The following is a 10,974-nucleotide window of genomic DNA, read 5'->3' on the forward strand; positions in this document are numbered from 1 at the left end:
CTAAACATGGGTTTCACGGTTGTACCAAAACAAGTTTCGGTTCTACCTCCATGTGAGTACTTTGCATAGTCACGCTGGTTACCAAAATTCGGTTGAATAGGTACTAGGATCGCTTTCCCACATATATATGGTATCTAACTTGTACTTGTTGCACATGTCCATAGGATCGGTTCCCCTTTGCCTAAAAACGTGTTGCACATGTCCATAGGATCGGTTCCCCTTTCTTCTAAAAACTTGATGCACCTCATACAAGGATCGATTCCCCTTTGTGATAGGTTGCACCTCTTACTAGGATCGGTTCCCCTTTACCCAGAGTTAGTCATACCAATAACACTAAATCAATCATACCATCTCAGTTGATTACTTAAGATCGGTTTCACTAATAAAAGTCAAACCAATACAAAAATCAGGCCTTTGTGAATAGTTTTACCAAAAACATAAACAAGTCATGAGCGGTTATACTAATCACACATATTGGTAATTCAAAAGATATGCAATGAATAACAATATTGATAATGCCTGGCGCTTTCTCTTTCGATTCACAAAAAAAGTTCATGAATTTACTTCCTTAAAACAAATGTAAAACATTGTTTCCTAGGATGAAATCTTCACCTTATACCCATACATAATCACAATAGCATTCAAACGATTATGTCGATGTCTTATCTACAAAGTTTAATGGTTAAGCAATAAACCTCGTATTGTATTCCTTAATACTATGTCTAACTAGAGTATAATAATTCATCCTTCGCAGTTTTTGTTTTCAATATGCACGACTTGAAAGATATGTTAGGGAATGCAGTTCAAGTCAAATATCACTAACCTCAAGTGGAAGGATGATGTTGTCGTTGTATCTCCTTACTTCTTCACTTATTCAAGTCTTCGCAATACTTGTAATGTCTCATATCCTAATACTTTCAAGCTAACCTATACGAAGTTGACTCTAGTACATAATCAAGCGACTCTTAAAATGAGTTTTGGCTCACTAAAATATGACAACCAAACTTAACATACCAATGCTTGGCGGGTTCAACCGAGCTACGCTCTAACAATCTCCCCCTTTGTCAATTTTAGTGACAAAACTCTTACATCATATGGATAAACAAATTACAAGAATTCATTATGCATACGCTTGATTCCCGAATTCAACAACACAATAACCTGTATACATTCAATCCATAAATGTCATTGTTGACATTATAATAACAAAGCTAATACTCCCCCTAAAGGTAAGATAGGTAGATTTTATCAACCCGCACGTCTTTTTTATTCGTTTGTGTCCATATAAATACAAGTATCATATGATATGCTACTCCCCCTTAGTCTATGCTTTTACTCTTTCGTTAGATAAACGTTTAAGCACCAATGTCCTTTCCCTTAGTGATACCAATCAATATAAATCAATACCACTATCACTTGTTTACTCCATATATTTCTCCCCCTTTTTGTCACAAAATGACAAAGAAACGAAAAAGTAAAGGACAAACCGAAAGGATCTTACAAATCTCAATAGACTTGCAACCTATAGAGTTAAGCACGAGGGTTCCACACACCATTTTTGATAACCAATATCAAACCCGTAACTACAAAGTAATTTTTTTTGATATGTTATCAAGGAAACAATTGCCCGAAGAAATTTTCCCTAATAGTTTAGCAAACCAAAAATAAACTAAGTGTCTTAGTTCCTTTGCTTAACCGATTGTACAAATACAATCGCTTGTTCGATAAGACCAAAATAAAGATAACTCTATTTTTCTCATCAGGTTCTAATTATCCATATAACTTAACCTTTAACTTTTAAACAAGACAAGTACTAGGTTAGTTAACTAGCATTTCTTGTTTAGGCATTCGATTATACTTGAATAACCGAAACCTCCACTTTGATAAGTATAACTAAGATCAGAATTAACTTAGTTTCTCTTTCCAGAATCGAATTGGACTAAACAATTCATCCCGTAAACTTTTTCTTTCGTTAAGCCATAAAAAATTCATATAAACCAAAATAAATCAACTTGCATAATTATTCACCTCAACCGGAAGCAATTGAAACAACATAGACATTAAAGCACCGCAATTGCACCGAAATTTTGTAAGCCTAAACGATTGATACCAAACAATAAAGAAAGATAACAATAGTTTTTCTTAATCGGAGCCAATTGAATCACACACATATCCATATACAAATCATGGAATAAAACATCAATTGTACCGAAATTTTGTTAAGCAAAAGTAATAAATATATGAAATAAAATCAGGCTTTTCTTAAACAGGAAAACGATTAACTAACAAAGTCGTTACCTCAAGCTCCACGTCCTTTTCACCTCAATGTTTTGTCATCATTTCGCAAAGACATAAGAACATCAAAAGCAACCTTTACCAGAGAAAGGTTGAAGTGGTTTTAACTATTACGTGCCAATAGTAATAAGCTAATACCAAAAACTCATATGTATACTATATACACAACTTATGAGAAATAAATTGATAATAGTATATTCGTGACTCATATATGGGATTAATTGTCATCATCCTTTTATGATTATTTGATTAAGCAAACCAAAAGGTTAGATATGAAATTCGCTGAATCAAAAGTCACAAAATCATAAAAAGGTAACCGATATGAGACCTAATTATCTCATATAACGATGACAACATGGAGCTACATTCATTTGATCAATAACGTTTAACACACTATTCTGAATGTCATGAGTATTGAAACTTATCATTCGAATGTCATCATTGTGACTATCTTTTGATACCTTCCTAGTTGTCTTTAGAGAAGACTTTGGACACCATTTAGAAATGGGTTTTACAGGAGCAACTTTGTTCTTCCTATTATTTCCTCTTGAAATCCAAGATGAATCTCTTGAGGAAACATTAGGGTAACTGAAATGTTGAAAACTCTGAGAGTTAGTCTTTTCCAATTTGGAATACCAGATCTTGTCTTTACAAAGTTGATGAGAAAACTTTGTAGAAGCCTGATAAGAAAACTTTGAACTATCATTACAATAATTCTTTTGCTCATTTTTATGACAATGATGTCCTGATTTATCACGAGAAGCATTATTGAGTTCAGCCAGTTTTGCGGAAACACGTGCCTCTATGGCTTTCTCATTCCTTTTACGGAATCTGCACCCCCTTTCCAAGTGTCCTTTATTTCCACAATAAGAGTAATGCTTTGTAACACACGAAACATGAGTTTTAGTGTTACCTTGTTGCGGATTCTCTTTCATTGGAGTTTGATGGATTTTACGTTTTCCGTTTTTTGCTGAAGATGAAGGTGTTACAAAATTTTCTTTTATGGAAGAGCAATATTTTGTTGCACCTTTTGAAGCAATTTCTTCAGCAGAGTCTTTAGGTTTTACAAACTTTGTCTCCTGTTTAGTATTCACAGTTTATTTACCTTTGTAGCCCAATCCTCGCGTGTCACGAGGAACTCTAGTTGACTTCAACATTGAGTCAAGTTGTTTTGTGCTACTATCGAACTTTTTCAAGTCCGCTTTAGACCCATATTCTCTTTTTCCAATGTTTTTACTTTTTCGAGAGCATTATCTAGATCAACCTTAAATTTATCAATTTGAACTTTATAATCTAAAGAAATTTCAAATTCGGTAGAATTACTTACCTCAGTGTTCTTTAGGTTTTCCAACTTTGTATGTAGTTTTCTTTCTCGATCATGACTTTCTTCGATTTGCTCTCTGTAACTTCTCGTGGCTCTAAGATAATCTCGCTCATTGCTGATAATCTCTATATCCTTATATAGATCATCAAGTTCCTTTTTCAATCTTTCATTCTCTTCACGAAGATCACAATAAAGTGCCTTTGACTCTAAAGTTACTTCAGTATCCTTTTTAGGTGTGCATTCAACAGTTGCATGAAAAGCTTTGTTCTCTTGATCCTTGGAACAATTAAAGCTATCACAATTATTTTGTTCTCTATTCTCTACACATTTATGTGATTTTTGAGAAGGAGAAGAACTCCTTTTCTTTTGTCTTAATAACTTTCTAAATTGTCGTGCAGTCGTATCAACACTACAATTCTCAGTGTTTGTATCTGAAGAACATGTCTTAGTTACAACTTTAAGCGTAATACCCTCTTCATTCTTGAATTGGTATTCAAGGTCAAAGATCTTTAATTTACCAACTAGAGCGCTTCTAGATAGTGTGGAAAGATCATTTGCTTCCATGATGACATGCTTTTTAGATTCGTATCTTTTAGGTAAAGACCTTAGAGTTTTACAAACAATATCTTTATCCGAAATAGTTTTTCCTAAAGCGTAAAAGGCATTCTCTATTTCAGAAAGTTTTTGATCAAACTCATCAAAGGTATCGTCTTCATCCATACGAAGGTTTTCCCATTTCGAAGATAGGGTTTGAAGCCTAGCTTCTTTTTCAGAGGCATTCCCTTCAAATACGATATTAAGAATATCCCAAGCATCCTTTGATGTTTTACACCTGGTTACATGATGATGGAGGTCTCGAGTTACATCATGGATAATGGCGTTCAATCCATAGGAATTTTGCTTCGAAAGCAAATTTTCTTCATTATTGAATCCATTCAATTCCTATAGTCTAAACTCAGTGGTTGAGTTGTTGACCAGTACTTTTGGGTGTTCATACCCATCAATAACTAAAACCCAAGTGTTAAAGTCATGAGATTGAAGAAAATACTGCAAAGCAATTTTACACCATAGATAGTTTGAGCCATCAAATCCTGGAGCTACGTTAACTGAATCAACCATTTGATTCAAAACTTATAGGTTGGATCACGCTAAACACATATTGTTAGATCTTTTCGTGTTTGTCTGTGCTGATACCAATTGAAAAGACGAGGGTACCCAAATATACCTCAAACTAAAACTTTTCCACCTATAAGTCCTTTCTCTGAAATTGATTGTCTATGGACTGAGTCGAGACAATACAACAAATCGGTTCACACTTTGTGTGATCGTCTATGGATACGAGATCGAGACAATACGACAACAAGATAAATTGTGTGATTGACTATGGATGCAACATCAAGACAACGAAGTATGTTTACTTGATAAATGGTTCGGACTTAACCAAACACGAATAGGATTAATATCAAGTAAATAGGAATTAACGTTTGTGTAATTTAGTTTAAATTATAATAAGAACAATTATAATTGCGGAAATAAAAGTAAATGACACAACAAGATTTTGTTAACGAGGAAACCGCAAATGCAGAAAAACCCCGGGACCTTGTCCAGAATTGAGTACTCTCAGGATTAAGCCGCTATACAAAATCAAACCAACTTCGTATAGTTGAGACCAAGCAACTAAACCTATAGTTCACCTAGTTCCGTCTGTATTCCCACGCCTCCGACCTGTAATAAGTCACGTACTTGGAACAATTTCTTTGGTTCGTAATCCAAACTGTAAAGGAATAACAAATCTGTTTGGTATCATCTCTTTTCAACCAAGTGATGTGAGTTCGACAAAAGGCACTTCTGTTTATCTCAATAAACTCCTTTGTCAGGTTCTTAGATCTATCTTATTATCAACTACCAAAGTAATTGTTAAGATTTTGCAATCAATACTTTTAATCACAAAGAATTGTATTGATGCCGATCTACACAACTAATCAATCTAATCTACCACAAGGATAAACCGATTATAGTTGGATCCTCTTTTACCGAAACAAGTATTGTGCACACCAAAGATTATGAACCCAAATCAGAAATCTTCAAAGTCTTCTTTGTCTTTAAATCTTCTTAGATCTTCAATAAACATTTGCACACAATCAACTTGAATCTCTTGTAATCAATCACGCACAGAACGGAGTCTGTTAACAATGGATTATCACAAGACGCCTTTAGATCTACAAACAGTCTAAAGATCCCCGTTGTAGATGGGGAAAAACGAGTTGCTGGTTTTTAAGGGATTGAGGAGACGAATGTGCGGAGGGAACTACTGAACCGAGCGAACTGTCTAACCTCACACAGATGTACTGCAAGAGGGAGTGCTTTGACTTCGAGAGATCAATTTGTAGTACTCCGGACTAAACCAAGACAATGGTCTTTCCAGAGTCAATTCGGTCACAAGAGAGGATGGATCGATCTGTAAGAGGGAAGCTGAGAAATGTGTGAGATCAATGGTGATCGAAATTGTAGGTGTGTTGTGTATCCTGCGTGAAGAAATAAGATAAGTTCTGATTGATTGAATTTGCTCTGTTGAGAGTAATTTTTTTCAGACGATGAGTTTGTGTGCTCTTGTTTTACGAAAATTGTTTATCCTTCAATCATGATTCAGAGACTTATTTATGTTGCTAGAATTGTAAACACCTTGATCCCATGAAGTGTGACAGTTGTTGGAGTTAAAGACTGGGGAAGTGAAAATCGTGTTAAAACCAGTGCTCATCGTGGGGAGACTTGGTTGATTTTCCATCCACTACTTTGCTAACTCCTCCAACTGATTGCACGACTTGCTCACATTCTCATCATGTGTATGAACACACGTGTCGCAGACCACCAGACCAAAACCCTAGTTAATATCCCCCATGTGACACGATTGATGTCTCGTGATTGTGAGTCTGCAAGGCAGACATGTATTTAGTTAGTCAGTTGCTGACTTCATGGGACGATGAGTCCTTGTATTGCTGAGTCGAACGTGATTTGCAAATCTTCTAAGACTCATAAATCAAACGTGTCTATTGAGACAGAGGTATGATTCTCGAACAAATGTTGATAGTTAAGGTGAGCAAATACTGCTCATTCGATGGATTGTTGAATGTTGATAGTTGAACCAATATTCCTTAGTCTGAGCAAATATTGCTCATTTGAGCAAATATTGCCCGTTTGATGAATTATTGGTAACATTACCAAACAAAATATTAATTTAAAATACTGGCAACTGAACCGAGTATAATTAATTAAAATGTTGATCACGGGATCAACGTAAAATTATTAGTGTTTGAATCTGCTCAAAATTATGTTTTGGAGAGCTTTGGATTCGAAACCCTAATTTTGATCAATTGATGATTTATTGAAAATAAACCACGGAGTGAAGGAGGGACCGGCTACATGGGATGATGGATCGACCATGTAGCGCCCAGAAGCTCGAATGAGCTAATACCAAAGTCTCTTGAAGACCAGTTGGTGAAAAAGACGATTAAATGCTGGTTTAATCATTTATTAATATAATGCTCGTCTGAGCCTTAGGTGATAAAACCTAATTAATTATGAAGAGATGGAGGATCGACCAAGGGGTCATGAGACCGTCCCTGGTTGGTCATGGGACCGACTGACGATCGTTTTATGAAATTCCAAATTGTTTGGAAGAGTTTGAACCTAATGTGAACAAATTAGGTCAAATGATGAAAATATGAGGGACCAACCTCTTGCAAGCCAAAGAGCCAACCTTGGTTGGTCAAGGTAATATGCTCATGTCACTAAAGTGTTCGTGTCTCAGTCCTGAGAATTTTGGTATTTTCTGCCGTGCATTTGAGAAAATATGAAGAATTCAGGGTTTTTGCTTAAACTGAGGATTTTCCATGAGATGATGGAAATAATAATAAAATAAGGGATTACAAGGTGTGGGACCGGCCACGGCTAGGGCATGGACGGCCGGCTAGCAAGCCCCGTCCCGTGACACCTTTCCCAATTTTATGTAATTTCCTTGATGTGAAGGAAATACCATGAAATTGAGGAGTTTCATAAGGTTAAGGAATTTCCATGAGATGATGGAAATAACAATAATAAAATAAGGAATCATGAAGTGTGGGACCGACTATGGCCAAGGCATGGCCGGCCGGCCAATAAGCCCGATCCCATGGCACTTTTCCTAATTTTATATTATTTTCATGATTTTAGGGAAATATCATGAAATCAAGGAGTTTGTTGAAACTAAGGAGCTTTCCTTAAAGTGAAGGAGTTTCCATGAGATGAAGGAAACAATGATAATTAATAATAATAAAATAAGGGGCGTGTGGGACCGGCCACAACTAGGGAATGGTCGGCCGGCTAGGTCCCGGTCCCGTGAGTCTTCCCTAATTTTATATCTTTTCCTTGATGTGAAGGAAATATCATGAAACCAAGGAATTTCATGGGATGAAGGAAATAATAATAATAAAATAATAAGGAATGCAAGGTGTGGGACCGACCACAACTAGGGCATGACCGGCCGACTAGTGAGCTTGGTCCCGCGACACCTTTCCTAATTTTTTTATTATTTCCTTAATACGGAGGAAACACCATGAAACTGAGGAGTTTCCTTAGAATGAAGGATATTTGTTCAAATGAAGGTATTTCCATGAGATCAAGGAAAAATAATAAAAATATAATAAAATAGAGAATTAGGCGTGGGACTGGCCACGCCGTGACTGGCCGGACGGTGGGCCCAATCCCTTAGCGCCTTAGCTAATTTTTTTTAATTATTTTTCCTATTTTGCATAGGTTCATCGTTCCTTCGTACAGGTGCTCGTTAGTGCATTATTGCTGAGTACACTTGCACCATTTTGATCGGGGCTTACTCGATAGCACCTCAGATGCCCGTACGTTGAATATTTATCACTAACCCATGGAATTCTGATGGGAAGAACCACGAATTGAAGTAATGAAATATTATGAAGAACGTAGAATATTTCCTTTAAGATTGTTAAACTAAACCTGATAAAGTTGAAATCGTTGAGTCACACTCTGCGAATCGACGATTGACTCAGAGATTTTTTCTTCACGGATCTCGTTTTCGGGGCTCTCTTTCTTCATTAATTCAGGTGTTGTTCTTTGATTCTTCTTCTTTTATTAATTTTTCGTGATTAATAACCATTAAAATCAGGTGATTTCATGGATTCTGGCATGAAATCTATCTGTTTTGATGATTTTCATTTAAATAAATCTCAACCTAATTCTGAAATGTTATACCCAAAAGTCCCTTCAATAGATTTACCTGATGATTTGTTTGAAGAAGCTTTAAATCCATGGAAATTTTCGCTTATAGGAAGATTAAATCTACAGTTTATTAAGTTTGTTGATGCTGCTGTCATCCTAAGACAACAATGGAAGTTATCTGGTGATTGTAAACTTATACCATTGGGACGTGGTTTCTTCACAATTAAGCTGGACAATGAGTTAGATCGTATAATTATCAAGGCTGGTCAATGGGAAGTTTTGAATCAGGTTCTTCAGGTTAGAAATTGGAGTTCAAATTTTAGACCATCTGCTCAGCGTACTTCTAAAGCTCAAGTTTGGGTTCGTCTGCCTGGTTTGGGTCTTGAATTCTGGAAGGAAAAGATCTTATTCAAAATCTGTAAAGAAATTGGAACACCTATCAAAATTGATGCTGCTACTGAGAAGTGTGAATCTGGGTATTATGCAAATGTGTTGGTTGAGATGGATTTCGCTCAGCCAATTCCCAGCAAAATTTGGATTGGTACAAAGTATGGTGGTTTTTTTCAGGATATTTCAACTCAAATTCTTCCTAAATACTGTCATTACTGTAAGATTATTGGTCATGTAACTGCTGATTGTAGGATTTCACAATCTAAAAGTAATGCTGCAAGCAGTGAATCACAAAAGAATAAAACTCAAGTTCCCTTTGATATCTGTGATAGACCAGAGGTTGAAAGTTCTCCATCAAAGTTACAAGCCAGTACTTCCAATTCAGTTCATCAACATCATCCAGTGCAAGATTCTCTTGTTACTAATATCACAACTCCAGCTACAAAAGATAATTCAAGTGCTATCAATCCTGGTTTGGTAGGAGGAAGATTTAATATCTTAAATTCTGAAGATAACAAGGAGGAGGAGGAGATTGAGAAAACTGCTAATGTTGAAATACCAACTCAAAAATTACTTCACATTGCTGAAGTTACTGAGCTTGAAAGTAGTGTTGTCAAATTTATTGATGCTGGCACATGACAGGTAACTCTTGAATCTGTTCCTTTTACTTCTTGGTCATCAGTGGTTCAAACATCAGCAGTCAAAAAGTTGCCCACATCCAATTCTAAGAATAACATATTGAGTAAAGGTTCAGCTGAACAGGCTATCCCTAGATCAAAAACTGCTAATGAAGTTGTTAAGAATATTGTTCCTGGTAATACTTCTGGTGGAAAAATAGTTAATCCAGTCCCTCATAAATACACTTTCAGAAAAAAATAATGGTAAGGGAGGTCCAAAAAACCTCCAATTCAAAACATGAAGATACTTTTTTGGAACCTTAGGGGCCTTAGAAGACTTAGGGCTCAACAAAAATTACATTCTTTAGTTAATAATTTTAATCCATCACTTGTGTGGATTGCTGAACCAAAAATTAAGTGTTCTTCTTATTTTTGTAGTAAATTAAATTTGCCTGGTATGCAATATATGGTAATTCATAATGAAACAAATGATCATAAGAGTAACATCTGGTTATTCTGGAGTAGATCCATTGCTACTCCTCAAGTAGTCTCTATTACAAGTCAAATGGTCACGGTAGCTGTAGGTGAAGTTCTGGTATCTGTTGTCCATGCTTATGTCAATGTGGTCCAAAGAAGATATTTATGGGATGAAATATTAGTTATTAATGAATTCAAAAAACCTTGGGCTGTGTTGGGTGATTTTAATACAATTTTTTCCATTGAAGAAAAGTTGGGTGGTATACCTCCTTCAAGAAGATCTATGATCGATTTTAATGATTGTTTGAATGCTTGTGAGCTAATGCAAGATCCTAAGATTGGTCTAATTGTCAACAAGGTATCAAAAGAATTTTATTTAATCTTGATAAAGTAGTATTCAATATGCAACGGTTACAAATTCATAGTGATTGGGGGTATAAGGTGGGTCTCAGAATTGCTTCTGATCATGCTCCTTTATTGGGTGGGTGTGCAAATGTTCCAAGACCAAAAAATGTTCCTTTAAGGTTTCAAAAGATGTGGCTAGAGCATCCTACATTTATGAAGGTGGTTCAAGACAGTTGGGATCAAGAAGTACATGGTGATGTTGCTTTCATTTTTATGAAAAAACTTAAAAATCTCAAGCAA

The 10,974-nt window shown here is 35.8% G+C and overlaps 1 protein-coding gene across 1 annotated transcript; it reads left to right on the forward strand.

Annotated features, from left to right (window-relative positions):
* The first annotated feature begins 8,869 nt into the window (after window positions 1-8,869).
* Window positions 8,870-10,114, forward strand: LOC113279524. Its single transcript, XM_026528217.1, has 2 exons — window positions 8,870-9,839; window positions 9,918-10,114. The coding sequence occupies exons 1-2, from the start codon at window positions 8,870-8,872 to the stop codon at window positions 10,112-10,114; spliced, it is 1,167 nt and encodes a 388-aa protein (XP_026384002.1).
* Window positions 10,115-10,974: the final 860 nt, after the last annotated feature.

Source organism: Papaver somniferum, chromosome 5 (assembly GCF_003573695.1).
Source record: "Papaver somniferum cultivar HN1 chromosome 5, ASM357369v1, whole genome shotgun sequence".
In the NCBI taxonomy this organism is placed as follows: Eukaryota; Viridiplantae; Streptophyta; class Magnoliopsida; order Ranunculales; family Papaveraceae; genus Papaver; species Papaver somniferum.

Bases quoted from the DNA above. Each gene is read 5' to 3' on its own strand.
- LOC113279524 (XM_026528217.1), top strand. From the start codon at position 8,870: ATGTTATACCCAAAAGTCCCTTCAATAGATTTACCTGATGATTTGTTT. The intron at 9,840-9,917 runs GTAGTGTTGTCA...CTTGGTCATCAG, and splicing joins TGAAGTTACTGAGCTTGAAA to TGGTTCAAACATCAGCAGTC.